At 47.9% G+C, this 24,233-nt stretch overlaps 1 protein-coding gene across 1 annotated transcript in view; it reads left to right on the forward strand.

Moving 5' to 3' along the window:
* Window positions 1-21,909, forward strand: part of EML3 (EMAP like 3) — a 33,948-nt gene extending 12,039 nt beyond the window's left edge. The window contains exons 7-23 of the mRNA XM_056853465.1: window positions 734-857; window positions 2,636-2,785; window positions 4,488-4,557; window positions 5,614-5,724; window positions 7,520-7,615; window positions 9,309-9,443; window positions 10,890-11,028; window positions 12,303-12,454; window positions 13,497-13,643; window positions 13,730-13,846; window positions 15,930-15,997; window positions 16,664-16,752; window positions 16,873-16,970; window positions 18,544-18,631; window positions 20,174-20,272; window positions 20,461-20,591; window positions 21,704-21,909. Coding sequence (XP_056709443.1) covers window positions 734-857; window positions 2,636-2,785; window positions 4,488-4,557; window positions 5,614-5,724; window positions 7,520-7,615; window positions 9,309-9,443; window positions 10,890-11,028; window positions 12,303-12,454; window positions 13,497-13,643; window positions 13,730-13,846; window positions 15,930-15,997; window positions 16,664-16,752; window positions 16,873-16,970; window positions 18,544-18,631; window positions 20,174-20,272; window positions 20,461-20,591; window positions 21,704-21,901 — 2,012 coding nt within the window. The 3' untranslated portion in view covers window positions 21,902-21,909. The remainder of the gene's footprint in view (window positions 1-733; window positions 858-2,635; window positions 2,786-4,487; window positions 4,558-5,613; window positions 5,725-7,519; window positions 7,616-9,308; window positions 9,444-10,889; window positions 11,029-12,302; window positions 12,455-13,496; window positions 13,644-13,729; window positions 13,847-15,929; window positions 15,998-16,663; window positions 16,753-16,872; window positions 16,971-18,543; window positions 18,632-20,173; window positions 20,273-20,460; window positions 20,592-21,703) is intronic.
* Window positions 21,910-24,233: the final 2,324 nt, after the last annotated feature.

A 24,233-nucleotide genomic window follows, 5' to 3' on the forward strand; every position in this document is an offset into this window, starting at 1 on the left:
TGACCCCCTACTCCATGCCCAGAAGATGGGGGGGGGGAACCCTCTAGGATCGCTGGCCAATCTGGCCTGGAGGAAGATTTTATATTTATGTTATTCAATTTTATATTTTTCTTAAACAGAATCAATCATTTTTGCTGCATTTGCATGCAGAACACGTTTCTACTATTTTGTAACATTTGTATCAATCCTTTAGAACGTTTGTATCAATCTTGAGCTGTATCAATTTTGATGTCACAATACATTTAGGTTTAGTCAGATAGGCAATAGAATATTTGTTGTGATTGATTCTGTTTAAGAAAAATATAAAATTGAATACACAGCAAGTGGTTGATGTTATTGAATGAGCCTACGTGCTAACATATTTTTGATAGTACCTGGAGGTTGGCAACCCTGCTGCTGCAGGCGGCGGGGTCAGCTGCCAAATGGCTGCCCCAGCTTACCTTCAGTCACACAGTGACATTCCTTGTGCGGTGGGGTGGCAGCTGCTGCCAAAGCAATATTTTTAAAAATATGCACAGCCAATCAGATCTCCACTGGCAAATAGAAGCCTTACTGGGCAACAGCCTCACCTGGCCCTGCCCACTTTCTAAAAACACTTGGCCGGCAGCAGGATAGGTGTTGATGGGCACCACGTTGGGGACCCCTGGATTAGAGTCTCAGGGTGGCTTAATCCGGCCCTGCGTTGCTGGCGCCTGGCTACTGTCTCCACCCATTCATTTCTCCCTCTCTTTAGAAAAAAATGCCACCAAAATGTTCCTGCGTGGCCGGCCCATCACCATGTACATCCCTTCTGCTTTTCCAAACTACGACGAGCTGCGCATGGAACTGCCGTCTGAGAAGTTGCAGCTGGACTGGGTGTATCCTTGAGGGGCTGTTGCTCATTGGCGGCTTCAGAAGGGGTGCAGCTCATGGTTGGGAAAGATCCTTATCTGCCTTGGAGATCCGTTCCCAGTCGAGTGTATAAAGCAGCATATTGGATGACCTAGTCATACCCCTCATGGGTTACAACCCGCCCCCACTTTTTAATCACTTAAAATAGTTTATTACTTATTTTTATCTCAATTAGTGCATCAGATTAGGTTTCGGTTCAGGACCTCGCTCCGCCATCAAGCTCACTGGGTGACCTTGGGTCAGTCACTGTTCCTCGGCCTAACCTACCTCACAGGGTTATTGTGAGAATACCATTGGGAGGGGAGAACTATATATACCATGATAATGGACAGCTGCAGATTTCTGCCCTTAAAACTTGGTTGAAGTTGGAAGTGAAGATACAGGGGAATAATCAAAAGGTCTGTGCAAAATGCAGGTTTTGAGGAGGAGTTTGAAGGCAGGGAGAAGGGTGACATCTTGTGCGGATATCACATGTAGAGGTCTTTAATTGGTTAACTGTAGTTGGTTAATTGCTGACAAAACGCATTAAAGCTTGTAGCCTTATAACAAAGATTATGATGGCCTACCTCAGAGGGAAGGCCATGAGGTTGAACTTGTTAGATATTGAGGGCCCCTGGATTGTGACTGTGGTTAGAAAGTCAGGTCAGATTACACAATAAAACAGAGTCAAAGACTTTTTCTTAATCAAACAAAAATCCTTTACTTTCCTAAACAGGGTAGGTTACATGGGATGAAAACAAATAATCTTTCTATCTAGTTCCCTATAAAACTTGCTAGAGATTCTAGCAGGTACTATGGCTTAAATTCCTTTGTCTGTGTCCCAGCTCAAGAAAGCTGAAACAAGCATCTTGCATCTATGAGATTCAAAAAGCATCTACTCATCCTGCCCTAAACTTTTACAACCTTAACAAAGGAATAGAGCAATAAAACAATTCTGACTCCGTGCCTTTCTGCACGTTTGTAATGGCGATTTGCTAGTACTGACATCTGTTATTTCATCATCATCTTGAGACTATCTAAACTGTTGATATAAACAAGTTAACCCTTTAACTGCCTTGACAGAATGGAACTCGCGTTGAATCCCCAGCAGAACTTAGGGGTGCCAGCCTCCAGATGGGATCTGGGGATCCCTGGAATTACAGCTCATCTTCAGACTACAGAGATCAGTTCCCCTGGGAAAAAAATGGATGCTTTGGAGAGTGGAGTCTGTGGCATTGTACCTCCACTGATGTCCCTGTCCTCCCCAGGCTCCATCCCCAAATCTCCAGAAAGTTACCCAACCTGGATCTGGCAACCCTACTCCCCCCATCCCCAGCGGTGGCCAGAGGGAACCTGACAGACCTAGTTGAACACAACAAAGTTGGCACTGGTGGTTTCGTTGTCAGTGACGCTGAGTTGGCAGGTCTCAGCAGCCTTTGCTTTCTCTGCTTTAGAACATAAGAAAAACCATGCTAGGTCAGAGCAAGGCCCGTCAAGTCTGTTCACACAGTGGCCAACCAGGTGCCTCTAGGAAGCCCACCAACAACAGAAATGTAGCAGCATTGTCCTGCCTGTGTTCAACAGCACCTAATATAATAGGCCTGCTCCTCTGATCCTGGAGAGAATAGGAATGCATCATGACTAGTATTAATTTTGACTAGTAGCCATGGATAGCCCTGTCCTCCATGAATGTGCCCACTCCCTTCTTAAAGCCTTCCAAGTTTTGTATTTGCTTTGTATTTGGGCTCCTTGACAGCAGTCCCAGCTATGGTTACCGCGGTCGTGATTGCCGCTCCAACCTCTATGTGCTGACCTCCGGAGAGCTGGTGTACTTCATTGCCTGCGTGGTGGTCCTGTACCATGTGCAGAATCGCACACAGCGCCACTATCTACGACACACGGACTGTGTACGCTGGTGAGTTGCTGGGGGTCTGGGTCCCATGTTCCTCCCACCCACCCCCATATTGGTGTGCATCCAACCAATTGTACACACATGGATTTTTCCTGAGTTCCTCTTGATCCCTGCAGTCCCTTCTGATCCCCAGAAAGATACTGTATTTTTCGTTCCATAAGACGCACTTTTTTCCTCCTCAAAAGTGAGGGGAAATGTCTGTGCGTCTTATGGAGCAAATGCCGGCTCGCGCCGTCCGAACGTGCACGCGCCCAGCCGGCTCTGTGCGTCTGCCCACCTCCCAGTTGGCCGTTGGGGTGGGGAACGCCTCCTGGACGCGTGCGCGTCTGGACGGTGCGAGCTGGCGTTTCCCGCCCCGACGGCCAGCTGGGAGGTGGGCGGGGCGTACAGAGCTGGCTGGGCGTGTGCGCGTTGGGGCGGCGCAAGCCGGCGTTCCCCGCCCCGACGGCCAGCTGGGAGACGGGCGGGGCGCACAGAGCTGGCTGGGTGCGTGTGCCGTCTCGCACCATCCCGACGCGCACGCGCCCAGCCGGCTCTGTGCGGCCCCGCCCGCCTCCCAAATGGCCGTCGAGGCGGGGAACGCCGGCTCGCGCCGTCCCAACACACACGCGCCCAGCCGGCATTTGCTCCATAAGACAAATTTTTAGAGGAGGAAAACAAGATTTTTTCTTGTTTTCCTCCTCTAAAAACTAGGTGCGTCTTATGGTCAGGTGCGTCCTATGGAGCGAAAAATACGGTAATTCTTGTCATGAACACATGAAGCTGCCTTATACTGAATCTCTTGGTCCATCAAAGTCAGTAACGTCTACTCAGACTGGCAGCAGCTCTCCAGGGTCTCAGATAGAGGTCTTTCACATCACCTGCTTGCCTAGTCCCTTAAACTGGATTGAACATGGGACCTTTTGCATGCCAAGCAGATGCTCTACCACTGAGCCATGGCCCCTGTGCAGATCATGGGATCTGCACAGAGGAAAGGCCATGCAGAGTGAGGAGAAACAAATTGATGAAATTAAACCCTTTCCTCAGAAGAGGAAGCAGGAGTGATTTCACACCCTTGTTGTTCCTCTCTCCAACCCATATGGCTGTTTCTCCATACAGTCCTGCAACCCCAGGAATAATCTTTCTGCTGGTCAGTAGGGGCTGCGAGAACAGAGGAATGCAGGAAAATGCAATGTTCCATGCACAGATGGTAAGATGAACACATGAAGCTGCCTTCTACTGAATCAGACCCTTGGTCCATCCAAGTCAACATTGTCTACTCAGACCGGCAGCGGTTCTCCAGGGTCTCAGGCAGGAGGTCTTTCACAGTCTTTCACCCTGCTTGCCTAGTCCCTTTAGCTGGAGATGCGGGGATTGAACCTGGGACCTTCTCCATGCCAAGCAGATGCTCTACCACTGAGCCATAGACCCTCCCCTACACTACTACACTACTTGACTTTGGCCCCCGTTTTCTCATGACACATAAAACACTTACCATGTTTCACTCACACTCCTAACAGACACACACACACACACGACCTGCCTTGTCGGGCCTAATTCTCAATGTAGTAACCAGGTTTTGTCTGGGTATTTCAGGTTGCAGGTGGGATGCTCCTCCACTTGTTTATATATAACATGTGGCAACTAACTTCTCCTTCCCAATAGTTGCAGCACTTCATGTGTAGATGCAGACTCTTATGGTTCTGTATTTTTATGTTTCCTCCAGCCTGGCTGTACATCCGGACAAAGTTCGTGTTGCCTCAGGGCAGATGTCTGGCGTGGACAAGGATGGCAAGGTAAACCCCTAGACCTGGAACGATTCTGAGGTCCTGATCTCCCATTCCTGATGTATGGATTAAAACTTTGGCCCAGAGGCAAGTTAGGTTGCTTTTCCGTGACTTTTAAGTGTTCAGTTACCCTTTTTACAAAACTGAATTAGCTTGCCTGGAGCCAACGATAAAGCACGATTACATCCTCTGTTAGTCTGGCTATCTCCTCCGCTGTGCAGGGTGCACATGAAGCAGTATCTTTCTCACTGTCTCAGTGGGGTGCAAACAAAGCAGTATCTTTCTCACTGTCTCAATGGGGTGCAAACAAAGCAGTATCTTTCTCACTGTCTTAGTGGAGTGCAAACAAAGCAGTATCTTTCTCTCTGTCTCAGGGGTGCAAACAAACCAGTATCTTTCTCGATGTCTCAGTGGGGTGCAAACAAAGCAGTATCTTTCTCGCTGTCTCAGTGAAGTGCAAACAACAAACATTTTTCTTTCTTTAAAAAAAATAATTCTATTAAAGAAAATAAATTACGAAATCAAACACAATATACTTACACAACATACATACAGTATATCAAATCTTCCTAAAGGAAGCCTATTACCTATCTTCTGTATCTACTAAGGTAATAAAATATCCAACATAAGAGATCCCGTTGTATAAGATTTTTCAGACCCTTTATGCTGTCTTATAAACTGTAGCATTACTTATTTCACTACTCTCCCACATCCAATCTCCCACTTTTTTTAAGTATTCAATTTTTTCCCTTAACAGCACATTATATATAACTACTGCAAAATTATTTGTTTATACTTTATAACCCTATACCATAAGCATGAAACACAACTAACATTTTTCAATTAATAATATGTAGAGTACAAATTAAAAGTCCAGTGTTTAAATAAATTGGTCTGTAATAGTTTAGATAATTGGTTAGAATTATTTGATCCTTGCAGTATGGTTTCTGCAGCCTGGCCTGTTTTGCCCTCTATCCTTTACCTTTAATGTCTAGGGTTTGCTGACTTTTTTTTTTGCTTCTATTTCCCCCACTTTCCGTCTCTCTCTCTCCCTCTCTCTTGCAGCCTCTGCAACCCTTTGTTCATATCTGGGACTCATCCACCCTTCTCCCACTGCAGCAGATTGGGTTGGGAAGCTTTGAGAGAGGAGTTGGTTCACTTGCCTTCTCCACTGCGGTAAGTGCCAACTTTCTGACTCATCTTACCCTAAACTGGAGGGGAGGACGACAAATCACCCCTGGGGGTTTCATTTGTAGCAGAGCGAATCTTCAGCTGCTGTTTTCAATGCTAGGCTCAAACCTTGGAGCATACAAAGTATGAAGAGATGGTAGTTCACCTGAGCAGGTGCAGGGTACATTTCTCTCATCCACTAAATAACGGGCAAAAGAGGGACTTGGCCTGTGACAGTTCCCATAGTTTTTGTTTTTTTTAAGATAGCAGGGTGAGTGGGGCATGATTCTGAAATAAGAATATAAGCAGAACCATTATGGATCATGCCAAATTCCACCTAGTCCATTATCCTGAATCCCAGAAACCCAGAGAAAGGCTCGCGGGCAGAAGAAGAGCTGGTTTTTATATGCTGACTTTCTGTTCCACTTAAGGGAGAATCAAACTGGCTTACAATCACCTTCCCTTCCCCTCCCCACAGCAGACACCCTGTGAGGTAGGTGGAGCTGAAAGAGTGTGACTAGCCCAAGGTCACCCAGCTGGCTTCATGTGGAGGAGTGGGGAAGCAAATCCAGTTCACCAGGTCAGCCTCTGCCGCTCAAGTAGAGGAGTGGGGAATCAAACCCGGTTCTCCAGATCAGACTCCACCATTCCAAACCACTGCTCTTAACCACTACACCACACTGGCTGTGGAGGTCAAGGCCTCACTATGTCATTGGCCATTTAGGAAGCTCCTAAGCAGTCGGCAGGGTGACCGTGAGGGAATGGCTATTGTTACCCAGAGGGAACAATGAAGATTCCATATAACCATCATGGGTAATAGCCATTGATAAACACATCCTCCATGGTGGTGATGGAAAGTGCCATCAAGTCGCAGCCAACTTATGGCAATCCTGAAAGGTTTTCGAGGCAGAGGAGGTGGTTGCCATTGCCTTCCTCTGCACAACAACTTTCTTGGTGATCTCTCATCCAAGTACTTACCAGGGCTGACCCTGCTTAGCTTCTGAGATCTGATGATATCGCGCAAGCCTGGGCAAGCCTGTTCAGGCCAAATTCTCTATGAATTTCGCTAATTGTCTTTTTGAGCTATCTGAGCTATCTGTCTCTCATTACATCTTGTGGCAGTTAGTTCTGTAAGTTAACTGCATTGTGCGAAGAGGTACTCTATTTTGTCTCTCCTGAATTAATAAGTTCATTGGGTGAACGCAAGTTTCTAATAAGGGAGTAAATGTTCTCTCTCTTCATGTTCTCCTCACTGGGCATAATTTTATAGACTTCTGTCATGTCCTATCACGATTCATTAATGTATTCCCCTGCCGTTCCCTTCATAATTCAAGCTCTGGAAGAAAAGCTGCATACAGATTCAGGAAAATTCTCTCCAGCTATTTTCAGATATAATTAAAAAAAAGAAAAAGAAATGCTGAAGCAAACCAGTTCAAAGAATACACGCAGGAAAAAAAGGATGTTTGCGTATCATTTGTTTATTTTGCATAATTTATTCTGCGTTAGGAGTGAGCAACTTTGAAGGGTACCAAATTGAGCAGTAGAAGTCTTATGGACTCTCAAAAGATTTCAATGCAAACTGTCCCCGTGCTTCTTTGAATGTGTCTTTTATCATAAGGGCCAGAAACTTGTTTTTAAAAAAAAATGAAAATTCAGCTGAATTCTTGCACCCAGTACCAAAGCACTTTAGAATGCTGGGTTTATGCGGGTTTCTTGCTTTTTTCCCTTTCCTTGCTTTGAGTTCTGGAGTGTACATGGCCCTAAGTTTATAACCCTGCATATTCGTCTGATGCTTCTCCAGGATGAAGGAATGTACTTGTGCGTAGTGGACGAGTCCAACGAACACATGCTGTCCATTTGGGATTGTTCCCGTGCTACCAAGCAAGCTGAAATCAAGGTGAGTGCAACGAAGCCTTGGGCGTGGAAAAGTGGAACTGTTGTTCCGCTTTCCAGCCCCAACCTGGCTCCTAAAACAGCCCAGACAAATCAAAAACCTATTAAAAATGACAAAGTTGAATACAAATGCCTCTTGAACTGGGGATGAGGTGTATTTGGGCACAAAGGAGGGGTCCTTGGTTGCTTCCTCCTCTTCCTGTGGTAGCCCCATCAGTAGCAATAGGAAGCTGGAGGGGATGCAGAGCTAGTTCAAGACCAGAGCAGGTACTTGAGCTGCCAGATGGGGGGGAGGGCAGCTAGGTGGGAGGGGGCAAGAAGTGTGGCTTATATCTGTTGTTGCCGTCTGTGTTGGTATTGCTGGGGTCCAGGCTGCAGAGGAACGGTTTCCTTGGCTTCTGCTTTCCACTTTGGACCCTGCTAGTCATGTGGCACAGAATGGTAAGCTGCAGTACTGTAGTCAAAGCTCACGACCTGAGTTCAATCCCGACGGAAGTCAGGTTCAGGTAGCCGGCTCAAGGTTGACTCCGCCTTCCATCCTCCCCGAGGTCGATAAAATGAGCACCCAGCTTGCTGGGGGTGAAGTGTAGACGACTGGGGAAGGCGATGGCAAACCACCCTGTAAAAGTTTGCCTAGTAAACGTCATGATGTGACATCACCCCATGGGTCAGGAATGACCCGGCACTTGCACAGGGGATGACCTTTACCTTTAGGGCAGCAGGAGAGGAGGGTGCATGGGGCAGCTTAGTAGCTTGAGCCTGCTATGGGTGGAAACTCTCAGCTGGAGCTGGATCCTGGCTTGCATTACAATGCACGGGAAACAGACGGATCACTCAGAAGTGTAGAGTGAGAGCTGGTGCAGTGTATGGTTGGAGTGTTGAACTAGTATCAGGTAATTAGGGTTGCCAACTCCTGGTTGGAGCATTCCTGGAGATTTGGGGTGGAGCCTAGGAAGAGTGGGGTTTGGGGAGGGGAGGGAGCCACAGAGTCCACCCTCCAAAGTAGCCATTTTCTCCAGGGGAACCTGATTTCTGTAGTCTGAAGATCGGTTGTAATTCATTGAAATCTCCAGGTACCAACTGGAGGTCATCAACCCTTTCAGGTACAGATCCTCACCCTGCCGTGGAGTTAATGGTTGCCCTGGTGCCAGCCTCTTTCTCTCTGACTGCTTCCACGTGGGGATTTTCTGCTACATAGAAGACAGGATGACCCTGCACTAAGGGGGAGCATTCAGACAACGTCTGGGCCCAATCTGTGCACAACTCATCTGGCTCCTATTTATTCCCCCCCCCATTACTCCAAACCAGTAAAGGAATGGGGATAGCAAAGGGTTTGTTTAGTGGGCATAATTCCAACTCAGGTCATGTTCCACAGCCTGGTGTGTACCAGTAGGAGGGCAAAGCAGACCGCTGGGCGCTGCCTCTAGGTGTGGACATTCCCACATTGCAAAACACACCCCTTGTGACCTGGCTTGTACAAAGCCGATAACATGACAGATGATGAGAGGGAGGGCATCTTGGCCATCTTCTGGTCACTGGGGGTGTTGTGGGGGAGGTAGTTGTGAATTTCCTGCATTGTGCAGGGGGTTGGCCTAGATGACCCTGGTGGTCCCTTCCAACTCTATGATTCTATGACAATCACCCCTGATTGCCCCGATCGCCCTGATGTCTTCTCCCCCAACTTGCGCGTTCCACAGAGTACCAACGAATCTGTCCTGACGGTGGAGTTCAACCCGCAAGACAGCAGCAACATCATCACCACTGGAAAATCTCACGTCTATTTCTGGACTTGGAGTGGAAACAGCTTGACGAAGAAACAGGGCATCTTTGGGGTAAGGAAGCAGGGAGGGAGGCCCCACTCCATAAGCAGATCTTGTTACATACAAGCAAGCATGTCATTTTTCCCTCTCATAGAAGCTACATGGCTTCTAGCCCATGATCTAATATCTGTGCTAGCGTTACTTAAATTGAGCATGTCACTCGAGATGAAATTCCCCAGGGTGTGCTGCCACGAGGTCATATAGTTAGGTCCTCAGCACTGAAGTTGATTGGCTGACTCTGGGCCAGTCGCACCATCTCAGGTAGCCTACCTCACAGAGTTGCCGTGAGGAGAAAGTAGTGCAGGGAGAACCACATACGCTGCCAGAGTGGTGTAGTGGTTAAGAGCGGTGGTTTAGTACGGTGGACTCTAATCTGGAGAACCGGGTTTGATTCCCCCGCTCCTCCACATGAGTGGCGGACGCTAATCTGGTGAACTGGGTTGGTTTCCCCACTCCTCCACATGAAGCCAGCTGGGTGACCTTGGGGTAGTCACAGTTCTCTCCGAACTCTCTCAACCTCACCTACCTCACAGGGTGTCTGTTGTGGGGAAGGAAAGGTGATTGTAAGCCGGTTTGATTCTCCCTTAAGTGGTAGAGAAAGTCGGCATATAAAAACCAACTCTTCTTCGAAGAGCAATAATGAGATAGAAGAGGGGTCCCCAACTATTTGGAGCCTGCAGGCAACTTTGGAATTTTGAGAGGGTGTGGCGAGTGCTACCCCAAAATGGCTGCCCAAGGACACAGGGCCAAACACAATACCTGAATGGAAACACAAGACAGGGAGCTTACTAGTCCTTCTGATCCTACAGTGGCTGTGGCTAGAATGGCAGCCACCGAAAACCCTTTCATCTGAATGATGGCAGCCAGAAACAAGCCGTACCTTACAAAGGCCCTGCCCGCTTTCTGAGTGGCTCAGCACCCGCCGGGGGAAGGTACTAGGGTTGCCAACTCTGGTTTGAGAAATACCTGGAGATTTTGGGGTGGAGCCTGAGGAGTTCGGAGTTTGGGGAGAGACCTCAGTGGGGTATAATGCCATGGAATCCACATTCCAAAGCAGCCATTTTATCCAGGGAAGGTGATCTCTGTAGCCGAGAGGTCAGTTGTAATTTTTTGAAATCTCCAGGCCTCACCTGGAGGTTGGCAACCTTAGGAGGTACTGGTGGGTGCCTTGGTGCCCTCAAACATCGTGTTTAGGAACAACTAGATGCCCCTGTGAGAGCCCCTGTGAGAACCAGGATTCTGGATTAGATAGACCCTTGATCTGCCCCAGCAGGACTCTTCTTATGGGCACAACTTTGCACTTTGGGGGATGGGATGACCTTGCCACATCTAAAATGCCTGGGCAGATGAGGAGAGCTGATAATGACTCACTTCCCACAATTCTGAGGTTTAAAAAGCCCAGCAAAACCCGATTCTGCCGTTGCTTGTCCCATCCTCTCCCCTTTCTCGTCTTCCCAGAAATACAAAAAGCCCAAGTTCATCCAGTGCTTTGTGTTCGACACCAACAGCGATGTCCTCACCGGCGACTCTGAGGGCAACATCCTGACGTGGGCCAGGGTGGCGGCTGATGTCCGGACGCTGGGCAAGGGAGCAAAAGGTATACACAGGCCAGAGACAAGAGACATGCAGATCCGGACAAAAGAGCCAGGAAGCGGTCTAGTTGTGATCCACTCCTATAGATTAAGGAATGGGGTGCCGCTCAGAGAATTTGGCTTCCTACCCCTGTAGCTAAAAAGGGCAGACTGGACACCAGTGCAATGTAAAGAAAACTAAGGCCGTTTATGCATGGCTATTTCCTCGCGGTCTACTTCAGGGCTTTGCATTGATTATGCTTGCATGTCCCGTTCGTAAGAGTCGCCTCGCTCTCCCCACACATTTCCCCCCCATGTTTTCTGGATGTTGGCTAAACACAAATCCAGAAAATGCAGGCAAAACATGCAGAAATGTGCGGGGAGAGCACGGGAGAGAGCGACCTCTGACGGTTGGAAAATGCAAGCATAATCAAAGCAAAGCCCCAAAGCAGTGGGCGGCGAGATCGTGAGGAAACAGCCATGCATAAATGGTATGAGAGTTTTATGGGCCCCTTAAAGACATAAAGTGTTTATTACCGTGGAAGCTTTTGTGGGTTAGAGCCCATTTAATCAGATGCACAAAATGTTGCCGTTGAATCATAGAATCATAGAGTTGGGAGGGGACATACAGACCATCTAGTCCAACCCCCCTGCTCAATGCAGGGTCAGCCTAGAGCATCCCTGACAAGTGATCGTCCAGCTGCTGCTTGAAGACCGCCAGAGAGGGGGAGCCTTACCAACTCCCTAGGCAGCTGATTCCATGGCTGAACTACTCTTACGTAAAAAATAAATAAATCCTAATATCCACCTGGTACCTTTCCTCCCGTAATTTAAACCCATTATTGCAAGTCCCATCCTCCGCTGCCAATAGGAACAGCTCCGTGCCCTCCTCTAAGCGACAGCCTTTCAAATACTTAGTTGGTAGATAGACAGATGATGGTTGTAGACATGAAAATCGTAAACAGTGGAGTCAAAAGGCCATGAAACGCAAGCGGTCCAGCCTGTGAACATGTATAGAGATAAATGTAGTGAGTATTTACGACAGTAGTAACTGGTGAAACACAGTCTTCTTTATTTAGCTGGGTTCACGTAACCAATGTAATGGGGACGCAAACCCCATCCCTCAGTTGAGTCCTACATGAATCAGATTAAAACTGTGGATAAACTGTAATTCAGCAAATCTCATGCTGGAGTCTCCCTTTCGACGTTTTTCATCCGTTGATAAAGACTTTCAGGCCAGCGGCGGAGCATCTTCGCCTAAGGCAGCAGTCCCAAGCTGTCTTCTTGCCTGTCCTTGCAGAGACGTATCAAATCAGCAAACAAACGCGGGCCCACGAAGGCAGCATCTTCTCCCTGTGCCTGTGCTGCGACGGCACCGTGCTCAGTGGCGGTGGCAAGGACCGGCGTCTTGTCCAGTGGAGTCCCAGCCTCGCCCTGCTCCAAGAGGTGGAGGTAAGGGAGATTGCAGGTTCAGGGTGGGAACTCCCATCGTTGTTATGTATGCAGCAGGAAGCTGGAGTTGTGTTGAGCTTGAGTCCTCGCCAGGGCACCTGACTTGCGTGTCCCCGATTGGACCCTGGGCAACAACCGCCCAATCATGGCGTGGGTGGGTGTGGCTGAGCGGGGCATTTAAGCAGGAGTCTGGGCACAGTTCAGCAGTTCAGTTCTGTTCACGCAATAAAGCAGCTGTTGTTGGAACTGTCTCCGGTCTCGTGTTATCACCCACGCGGACTTAACAATCGCTTTCCCCTGTGTGCTTTCCAAGTAAGGCGGTTTTCTGAGGGGGACACCTAGAACAGGATTTAGCCATGACAGGGTTTAACCGTGGCCCTGGCTAGCCCAATCTCATTAGATCTCAGTAGAGTCGGCCCTGGTTAGTATTTGAATGGGAGACCTCCAAGGAATACCAGGGTCATGACACCGAGGCAGGCAATGGCAAACCACCTCTGAAAGTCTCTTGCCTTGAAAAACCCTACAGAGTTGCCATAAGTTGGCTGCAACATAGCGGCACTTGACACCACCAAATGCCAAAATCGACATGTCATTATTTACTAGTTTATTTGTTTTATTTATTGAAAACATTTTTATGCTGCCTTTCCACCTGATCAGGGTCCCCAAGGCGGCTCACGTAATAGCATTTAAACAGTTAAAAACAACATTTAACATTTTAAAAATAATTCAATAAAACACATAAACAATACCCAAGCAGGGAGGAAGGCCAATAACAATTATTGGGGGGGCATGCCAAATGAAACAAAAAACTCTTCACCTGCAGTGTGAAACAGACGAATCTCCCTGGGGAGGGAGTTCCATGTTGAACTGGGGTTTTCTATTTTGGGGAGGGGTTATGGCTCAGAGGCGGTGCTCCTGTGTTGCTGCGTGCAGAAGGTTGTTTTTATTTGTAAGCCACTTTGGAGACATTTTTTTTCCTGCATGGAGAAGCGGCATATAAATATTTGAAATGAGCAAATATTATTACTTTCTTCCTGTGCAGATCCCAGAACAATTTGGTGCCGTGCGCACCATCGCCGAGGGCGATGGCGGGGAGCTGCTAGTGGGAACCACGCGCAACGCCCTGCTGCGGGGGAGCTTTGCGGAAGGTTTCCGACCCATCATCCAGGCAAGCCAGGGCTGGCTGGCGGCAGGCCCACTCTATTCCTCCTGGGCCGCTCCTGTTCCTAATGCAAGCTGCTCACCACTCTTTCTTTGCAGGGGCACACGGACGAGCTGTGGGGGCTGGGCACACACCCCTCACGAGAACTTTTTGTCACCTGCGGCTACGACAAGCAGCTCTGCATGTGGGATGGTGGGGAGCACACGCTCGCTTGGAGCGTCACGTTAGAGGTACCGTATGCAAGAGGGGAGGAGTGCGCAGCATGGCCTGGTGGGGGGGCAGAAGGGATAGGCAGGACTGTGGGCATGGTGTCTTTCTAGGAAAGCACAGAATACGTTACCGGGCACAGGATTTCACTTCCAGAGGAATCACCTTTTCCTTTTCTTGGAAAACAAGGTTCTAGTCTAGTTCTAAAGATATGCAAATGCATTTTTGAAATCTCACCAAAATCTCAGGTGCTAGAGAGGTAATGGTTTTCGTTTCAGCTCCACATAACTCTTTGCAGGATGGTCCTGCGGGAATAACTCTCCCACTAACCTTTTTCCTTTTGAAACAATATATTGCTCCAAAATTGACTAAATGCAGTTGCGCTTTTCCTCTCACACATTTGCCCAAACAAGCTTAATCTGCATAAACAGCAGGTCCTCTCTTCCTGGATAATATCACTTCAGACCTCAGTGGAAAATCTCATGTTTGAGTATTACCTCGGGGGTGGAGGGGACCCTACACATAAAAAAAACCTAACATTTGAGGGAGAACAATAGGCTAGAAGCCTTAACATCCAGTTTTCTACGTGCTGAGACTTCTCTTTTGAAAATATGAGAGCATTCAGTCATGAGAAGAAGAGTTGGTTTTTACACCCCAATTTTCTCTATCTTTAAGGCGTCTCAAACCAGCTTACAATCTCCTTCCCTTCCTTTTCCCACAACAGACTCCTTGTAAGGTGGGCGGGGCTGAGAGAGTTCTGAGAGAACTGTGACTAGCCCAAGGTCACCCAGCAGGCTTCAGGTGGATGAGTGGGGAAACCAACCCGGTTCTCCAGCTTAGAGTCCACCACTCCTAACCACTACACCACCCTGGCTCTTGTTCTGTCTCCCCTCACACACACACAGTTATAGTTTGAAGTGGCCCAATCCAGAAACAATTCTAATGTTCTGCACTTCGGGTATACAAGGCCTTAGGCTGGCTAGTAGGGAGGGAATGAGCAGAAAGAATCCCCCCCCCCCGAGAGTATTGTCCTTGTATTACATAACTGCTTGAGTTTCGATATCCGCTCAGTGGCCTGAGTGCCAGTTACTCTTTTCTCCATTGCAAATGCCCATCTGTAATATGGGAATAATAATACTTGCCAACCTTGCAGAGTTGTTGGGAAGGATTTCTGAAGACATTTACATTGGATATTACGATATCTATTTATTTATTATTTTATTTAAAACATTTGTGTATTTCTGCCAGGTCCTTCCCTGCCATCGGCAGGAGGTTTTTGGGGCAGAGCCTGAGGAGGGCAGGGGCTTCAATGCCAATAGAGTCCAGTTGCCAAAGTGGCCATTTTCTCCAGGCGAACTCATCTCTATTGGCTGGAGATCAGTTGTAATAGCAGGCGATCTCCGGCTAGAACCTGGAGGTTGGCAACCCTACTTATGCCCAGTTAGGGCCCTGAAGGCAGTTAAAAAACAGTTTTAAAAGACATCGACTTTAAAAACAATACATATGTGTGAAATAGCAAATAAAACAAACACAAATAAGGGTCGATAAGGGAATGTCCAAACGAAACAAGTTATTTATTTATTATTTTATTTTACGTGTCTCTGCCTTTAGATATAGACAAGCTCTAAATAGGTCCAGTCAAGTACTTAAAGCCCCCTTGGATGACGTGGCCGCAGTTGTGCGTATTTAAACACAGAACTGCTCCTGTGACATAGAGAAAGTGGGCTTTGGGGACCTGAGTTTGGAAGCAAAACAGGCAGGCTAGAAGAGGAGATGGGCTCCTCTGTGGTCTCTGGTTTACCTCCCTTCAGCCCATCTCACCATTCATTTTTCTCCCAACCAGAGTTGATTGCGGAAGGCCTGCAAGAGAAATGCTCCGGGGAGAGGGATTGTGGTATGGGGAAGCTATAATGGGGGTGGAAAGGGGGGGATTTCAGCTGCTCTCACCTGTGTGTCCTTTTGCTTTTCAAATCGGGCACCCGTTCCCCCCCCCATTTCCCACACACTTTGTGCAGTCCTGGGTTGGCCACATTCACATCTGTTGTGTCCTCAAGTAGTGTTATTGCCAAGGGAACTAACGGGGGCCTTTCTCTGCTTGTTCTCCAGGAAACGGGGCTCTGCGCCGACTTCCATCCCAGCGGGAAAGTGGCCACTGTGGGGCTGAGCACTGGACGGTAACTGTTTCCCTCCTCCCCGCCCCATTTTTGTGCATTTGGAAAGGCAGCCCTACTCTGAGTCCATAGGCTTGATCACAACTGAGTGACAAACAGAAATTCAGTGGGGGAAGTGGCTCAGTGGTAGATTATCTCAGTAGTAGAGCGTCTGCTTGGCATGCAGAAGGTCCCAGGTTCAATCCCTGGCATCTCCAGTTAAAGAGACTAGGCAAGAAGGTGATGTGAAAGACCCCTGCCTGAGACCTTGGAGAGCCGCTGCCAGTCTGAGTAGACAATACTGACTTTGAGAGACCAAGGGTCTGATTCAGTATAAGGCAGCTTCATGTGACCAATCCGTCCGACTTTATTCCTTTATTCTGTTTTTTTTTTGCTTGCGGACCAACAGGTCATGAACAAAACAAATTCAATAATACGGAAATAACCAAACATACAGAAATACAAAATCTGAGCAGTTAAAAGGAAGTATACTTAAAAACCACAGATTAAAATTTTGCCACGGCGACTTTCCCACCCCCTTCTGCCTGGCAAGAAGGTGCAAGGTAGAGAGAAACTTTGCCCAGTGAAATTTCGGAATGCCCCGCAGCTGTTAAAGGCCAGAAAAGAAGGCAACATCTCGACTTTACTGCCCTTGGGTCCACTCTTTGCTGAGACTCTCTTTTCCAACAGCTGGGTGGTGCTGGACACGGAGACGCAGCAGGTCTTATCGGCTTACACTGATGGAAACGAGCAGCTCTCTGTGGTGCGTTATTCGCCAGGTGAGGCCCTCCTTGCTGCCTGTGATGGCTTGGTTGGTTTCTCTCATCCAGACTGTTCACTTCCTCACGCGACCTCCACCGCCACCCCCCCCAACTTTGTTTCTGTCTTTTATCTTCCAGATGGGGAGTTTTTGGCCATTGGCTCCCACGACAATTTCATCTATATATACAGTGTAGGGGAGAGCGAGCATAAATACACCCGCTTTGGCCGTTGCATGGTAAGAAAGATATGGAATGGATGCGTATCTTGTGGGGGGGCAGGGACCTGTTTCACAGGGTTGTTGAAGGACAGTGAAATTCCTGATAAATGATATATACTTTTCCTCAATTAGAACTGGAGATAAGTCATTTATGTTCAGAAAAAGTAATTTTTGAAAAAGTGTAAGAACTACTCTGACCTGCATAGCCCATAGATCTGGGAAGCTAAGCAGGGTCGGCCCTGCTTAGTGTTTGGATGGGAGACCACCAAGGAATACCAGGGTTGCTATGCAGAGGCAGGCAATGGCAAACCCACATCTCTTACCCTGAAAACCCTGTGGGGTCGCCATAAGTCGGTTGCAACTTGATGGCAAAAAACAAACTACCCACCTGCTGAAGAGTGCCCTCACCCATATCTCCGCATGAGTCACTGTTCTGTTTGTGCTTTCTGAACGAAGAGAGACGAATCCAGAGCACTGACTTATGCAGAAAGGCAAAGATGAAGCTCTTCCACGATTAATTCCACTACGTCTCTGCATCTGAAGAGACTGAATGATCCAATTATATCTGCTACATAAACACAGCAAAATTATTCCACACCTCTCCATGAGGCTTTGGAAGGAGATGAGGCACAACAGGCAGCCTCCTGTATGGTTGCGTGCCCTGGGTTCACAGCAGTCTTGAAATAAGAAGAAGAGTTGGTTTTTATATGCTGACTTTCTCTACCACTTAAGGCAGAATCAAACTGGCTTACAATCACCTTCCCTTCCCCTCCCCACAACAGACACCCTGTGAGGTAGGTGGGGCTGAGAGACCTGTGACTAGCCCAGGGTCACCCAGCTGGCTTTATGTGAAGGAGTGGGGAATCTAACCCGGTTCTCCAGATTAGAGTCCACCGCTCCAAACGACCGCTGTTAACCACTACACCATGCTGGTCAATTAACATTAGTAATCAACTAGTAGTTCTCTCATGGCACACGAAGGGGCCTCACACAAAATATCAATTTTTATAATATCCATAACCACCTTAAAAATAATTAAGGCAGTATAAGATAAAAAAATCTCAGGTAGTCATAGTGCAACCAGACTAAATGCATCCAAGGCAAGACTAGAATCCACCACCTCCATCAATCCCCCCCCCAAATAAACCTACTCACCTACCAAAACCACAGATAAACACAACAAACTTCCTCTTATACCAAAAAGATGGTATCAGGTGAGCATCTCTCAGAATAGACTCTCACAGATGGGGCACAACCATAGAAGAGGTCCTCTCTCTGGTGGACTCCACTTCTGAAGGTGAGGGGGGTGTCTAGAGAATGGTCTCCGATTATGATCTCAAGTGATAGCCAGCTTGCGTGGGAGCAAATAGTTCATTAGGTACCCTGGTCTGAAACCATTTAGGCTATAACCAAGACTGAACCTGTCTGCTGTTATTCTGGACCACTTGAATTTTGTTCCATAGACTTTTCAAAAGCAGCATCACATCCAGTAACTTTGTAGTAATCTGGCCAGTAATTGATCCGCACTCCACTCACCATCTATAGGATTAGATGCTTCCTAATCTGTACATTTTTCTCTTTCCCTTCACAGGGACACTCCAGTTTCATCACACATTTGGACTGGTCCAAGGATGGAAAATTCATTATGTCCAATTCAGGGGACTACGAAATCCTATATTGTGAGTGGTGGGCTTTAGTGGTAATGAGGCTGTGAACATCTGGAGCTGCCTTATACTTAGTCATCCGTTTGGCCTGTCTAGGACAGTACTGCATATCCTGACTGGCAGTAGTTCTCCAGGGTCTCAGGCAGAAAACCTTTCACAATCCGACTATCTGAGATAGGCAACTAGAGATAAACCTGAGAGTGTCTACTTACAAAGCAGATTCTCTGCCACTGAGGCATGGGGGGATGGGACATAGTTCATAGAATCATAGAGTTGGAAGGGACCACCACGATCATCCAGTCCAACCCCTGCACAATGCAGGAAATTCACAACTGCCTCCCCCCACCACCACCAGTGACCCCTACGCCATGCCCAGAAGATGGCCAAGATGCCCTCCCTCTCATGATCTGCCTAAGGTCATAGAATCAGCATTGCTGATAGATGGCCGTCTAGCCTCTGCTTAAAAACCTCCAGGGAAGGAGAGCTCACCACCTCCCGAGGAAGCCTCTTCCTCTGAGGAACCACTCTGTTAGAAAATTCTTCCTGATGTTTAGGCAGAAACTCTTTTGATTTAATTTCAACCCATTGGTTCTGGTCCAATCTTCTGGGGCCACAGAAAACAACTCGGCACCTATATGATAACCCTTCAAATACTTGAAGATGGTTATCATGTCCCCTCTCAGTCTTCTCTTCAGGCTGAACATACCCAGCTCCTTCAACCTTTCCTCATAGGACTTGGTCTCCAGACCCCTCTGTTGCCTGTCTGTTGCCAAAGCAACCCCCCCCAAAGTCCAAGATAACCACTGCTGAGTCCTCATCCTTTAAACAAGCAGTCACTGCCTTGAAGCACTTAGTATGCCTGTTTCCTTTAAGCACCAGCAGATGGAGCAGCAGCTTTATGCCCACAACAAGCAACATTTCGCTGTAAGGGTAAATAAACCTGGAATGGCGCCGGCTAGCCTGCTCTCGTCTTGCAAGCTAAGCAGGGTTGGCCCTGGTTTAGGGATGCGAGCCTCCAGGTGGGATCTGGGGACCCCCCAGAATTACAGCTCATCTCCAAACGACAGAAATCGGTTCCCCTGGGGAAAAGGAATCCTTGGAAGGAAGATTCTATAGCGCTGTATCCCACTGAGGTCCCTGTCCTCCCCAGACTCCATCCCCAAATCTCCAGGAGCTTCCAATCTGGAGCTGGCAACCCTACCCCACCACCACCCACTGGTGGCCAGGGAGGACTTGGCAACCCTACCCTGGTTAGTACTTGGATGGGAAACCGTCAAGGAAGTCCAGGCTTGCTATGGAGGGGCAAGCAATGGCAAAACCACCTCTGTTTGTCACTTTGTCTTGCAAACCCTACGGGTTCACCATAATTCAGCTGCGACAATGGCATTTCCTACCACCAAACCTAGGGAGCGTCTGTGCAACGGCGGAGAAAGAACGGTGAATTTGGTTAGTCCCAGTTGTAAGAACTGGTTGTCACTGTCGCGTGGCAGTCTGGTCTCTCTCTAGGAGCTGCCTGCTGATGATATTCACACTTGCTCCTGCATTCTATTTTGCCAGGGGATGTGGCTGGGGGTTGCAAACTGCTGAGGAATCGCTTTGAGAATAAGGATCGTGAATGGGCCTCATACACCTGCGTGCTAGGCTTTCATGTTTTTGGTGAGTTTCTGGGGGCAAGATCGGAGAACAGCCTCCATCTCTTGGTACTGGTGGGAAGCTGATCAGCCTGTGGGCATCAGGACAGGTAGCTTCAGCCAATGAGCCACCTGGGGAGACTTTTCTAAGCCACTTTAATCATTGAATAATTCCACTCTGTCTGTCTCTCTCTCTCTCTCCACTGCCTGCAGGCGTGTGGCCCGACGGCTCGGATGGCACCGACATCAACTCCCTTTGCCGGTCCCACAACGAGCGGGTAGTGGCTGTAGCGGATGATTTCTGCAAGGTCCACCTCTTCCAGTATCCCTGTGCCAAGCCCAAGGTATGCAAGAAGTGGGGAAAAGTGGAGTGTGATAAGAGGATAGACATAAGCAAGATTTAATTCAGCTCTGATATGGGGGGACAAAGATAAAAACCTCATTGCTTCCCCCCACCTTGTTTGCACTACACCTGTGTGCTGTAGTGGTTAAGAGCAGTGGACTCTTAACCTGGAGAACCGGGTTTGATTCCCCACTCCTCCACATGAGCGGCAGACTCTAATCTGGTGAACTGGGTTGGTTTCCCCACTCCTCCACATGAAACCTGCTGGGTGACACTGGGCCAGTCACAGTTCTCTCAGAACTCTCTCAGAACTCTCTCAGCCTCTCCTACTTCACAAGGTGTCTGTTGTGGGGAGAGGAAGCGAAGGGGATTGTAAGCCGGTTTGAGACTCCTTAAAGGCAGAGGAAATTGCGGACTCTTGGCCCTCCCAACCAATCCTTTCATATATGCTACCACTGCCACTATATTTTACCTGAAGATAGTTTCAGAAGGTAACCGTTGGTCTGCTGTAGAAGAGCTAGAATTGAGCCCAGTAGCTCCTTAAGAGACCAACAAGGTTTTCAGGGTATAAGCTTTTGAGAGTCAAAGCTCCCTTTGTCAGATCTGAGTAAGGGAGCTTTTACTCTTGAAACCTTTATACCCTGAAAAATATTGGTCTCTAAGGTGCTACTGGACTTGATTCTAACTCTTCGATTGTTTTCCTGTGTATGTGCAACTCAGCTGGCTTCATGTGGAGGAGTGGGAAAACAAATCCAGTTCACCAGATTAGCGTCCTCTTCCTCATGTGGAAGAGTGGGGAATCAAACCCGGTTCTCCAGATCAGACTCCACCACTCCAAACCACCACTGGTAACCACTACACCATGCTGGCTCTTGTGGTGGAAGAAGTTCTTATGTCAGAACTTTCTGTTTTTAGACTTCTAGTTGGTTCTACAACCCTAATTCCTATTGCATTGTTCACTGAATGCCCCATCCTGTCAATTGTATTGACTCACTCTTTGTAGTCCGCCTTGAGTCCCTGTGAAAAAGGTGGACTATAAATAATACAATATAATCTAGGAGTAAGTTTAACATGTTAGCAACCTTCCAAAACTGCTCTTCCCCTCTTTCACAGGCACCGAGCCACGAATACGGGGGACACGGAAGCCACGTCACCAACGTGCGCTTCACGCACAACGACGGCTACCTCATCTCCATGGGTGGCAAGGACACCAGCATCTTCCAGTGGCGGGTGTTAGGCAGCAGCCTTCCCCGTAGTCGTTCCCTCTCCTCTGCCTCCGTCTCCTCGCAGGATGCAGGGGTCAGCACCTGAAGCTGTGGGGCAGGACAAGTACGGTGACTTAAGTCTTCCTGAGACAGGATAATGGGGGGTGACCTCCCATCCCATGACTGATTCCTTGGGATTCAGGTTCTCGGATGGAGCTGTGGGACATCTGGAGTCTCCTTCCCCTCCCAACACGATTTACTTGGGCTAACAATGTGATTTGCTTTATTAACATAAGGGCGAGGGGGGAGTAGCCAGACCGACCGGCCCTCCTGAGCACAGAAGGACTGGCTTCGTGGCGGAAAATGTCTGTGATGTTAAGTGTCGGATGGTGGAGATGCATCGTCTCTCCAAAGGGAGATTTTTGTAGAGAAGGGCTGCTTTGTGGGAGGAACAGTAAGATCAAGGGTTGTTTCAATGAACCCACCTGTGCCCCCTTTTGACTCCGCTGGTATAGCCTTGCCTCTTAGAAGCCTGAAAGCATCTGCATTCCAAATGATGGGGAAACACAAGCGCCTCCATCTCCATGCCCCTGCGCTTCCCTGGCCGCAGCTACAACTTTCTGCACTTTGTTTACATTCCTAGTGACTCTTGTCAGAGGCCGGATCCACCGCGTAAATAAGCGAGAGTGAGGAAAAGGCCTTAACACTGTGAGCAACGCAGAGAAATAAACCTTTGCATTCAGTATCCTACTGTGTTGTGACTTTTCCCCCCTCCTGGTCTTGCATCTGGAAGAAAAAGGGCAAAGGCAACAGAACCAGGGTTTGTGGCCAAGCTGGTAACCATGGTTACCCAACACCACAAGGAAACCAGCAATATAATGCTTCTGTTCCCAGTGACACCAATGATGTCAGAACATCTACTGGTCTTTTTTTGTTCGTTTGTTTCAGGCTGTGGAAGAAAACAATTTTTTTAAAAGCAATTCCATCTCAACCATCAACTTTTAAATGGGGCATATTGTCGAGGGATACATGTAGGCAATTCCCCCTTCCCTTTGAAGTAGGTGCCCTAAAAGGGGACAAAGAATTTCCCTTGTTTTAAATGTGAAGGGGAGGTTTCTTCGGAGGGGTTTGGGGGAAAAAAAGGCATGGAGCAGTTTCAAAAATGGAGAATTATAGTAGGGGTTGTTGGCATGTTGGTCCAAAGACGTTTATCGTATTTTTATCCCAGCCATCCTCCAAGGAACTTGGGGGCTGCATACATGGTTTTCCTTCCTTCCATTTTAATCCACACAACAACCCAGTTAGGTTAAAAGAACTCAGTCATCACTCAGTGAACTTCATGGGTGAGTCGGATTTTGAACCCAGGTCTCTCCAGTCCTCAGGCATTCTACCACTTCACCACATATGAGGCACCTGATAGAGAGTCGTAAGCAAAAAAATAGAAGATGTACCTGTTCCATAAAGTTTACAGTCAGGACCACCCCGAACTGAAGCAGCCTGTCTCTCAAGCAAGGAGATAACAGATTTCATTTATTGTTATATTTTTACCACTATGGGATGTCTTCAATGGATTTTCTCCCTCAGGCAATATCTTTTGAGCTGTCTCTGCTTAACAATCTAAATTTCAACAAGCGGGGGAGAGGAGAAAAGCAGAGGAAGGTAATGAAGAGCAGAGACAGGTGACCGCATTTGCGTGGAGCGACACAGCAAGCTTTTCAATGCAACTGTACTTCAGAAGGATACTGAAGTACACCTTGCGAGCCATGCACTTCTCTTTTTTACCAGGAGCGCTGTTAAATGTGTTTTATGTGGACTACTAAGAACCCCAAGCACAGAGGAGAGACTTCATCACACTTCAACCCAGACTTCATTAAAATGCTATTTTGATTTTGTGTTAGTTTGTAGTTATGGGAAGCTGCTTTGGGAACCAGACTTTTTGGGTTGAAAAAAAATGATGGGGGAAACACAATTCACTGTACAAATTGCATCAGGTTTGATAGGAGAGTGTGTCAGCCAATGGTTCAAGAGTAGGGTTGCCAATCTCCGGGTGGTGGCTGGAGATCTCCTGGGATTACAACTGATCTCCAGACAACAGCGATCAGTTCAACCTGAAGAAAATGGCTGCTTTGGAAGGTGGACTCTGGCATTATACCCCTCCAACCCCCAAACCTCCAAGGTCTTTCCCAACCCGGAACTGGCAACCTTTTTCAAGAGTCACTGGGAGGGTCTCCCAGGAAGAGCCCATCTTCAGTGGAAGAGGAAGCAGCAGTCACACAAAGCCTGCATCTTTCCTTTTCTGAAGTGTTAGTTGTCCAGGCCTCATAAACCTGACAGAAGGGATACTGAGGCACTGCTGAGTAGGCTTTGAGGGGGAAACGTATTAATTTTGTTGTTTGTAAGCTGCCTGCTCATTTCTTCAAAAGTTTGCCAAAATCTTT

This window comes from Euleptes europaea, chromosome 7 (assembly GCF_029931775.1).
Source record: "Euleptes europaea isolate rEulEur1 chromosome 7, rEulEur1.hap1, whole genome shotgun sequence".
Taxonomy (NCBI): Eukaryota; Metazoa; Chordata; class Lepidosauria; order Squamata; family Sphaerodactylidae; genus Euleptes; species Euleptes europaea.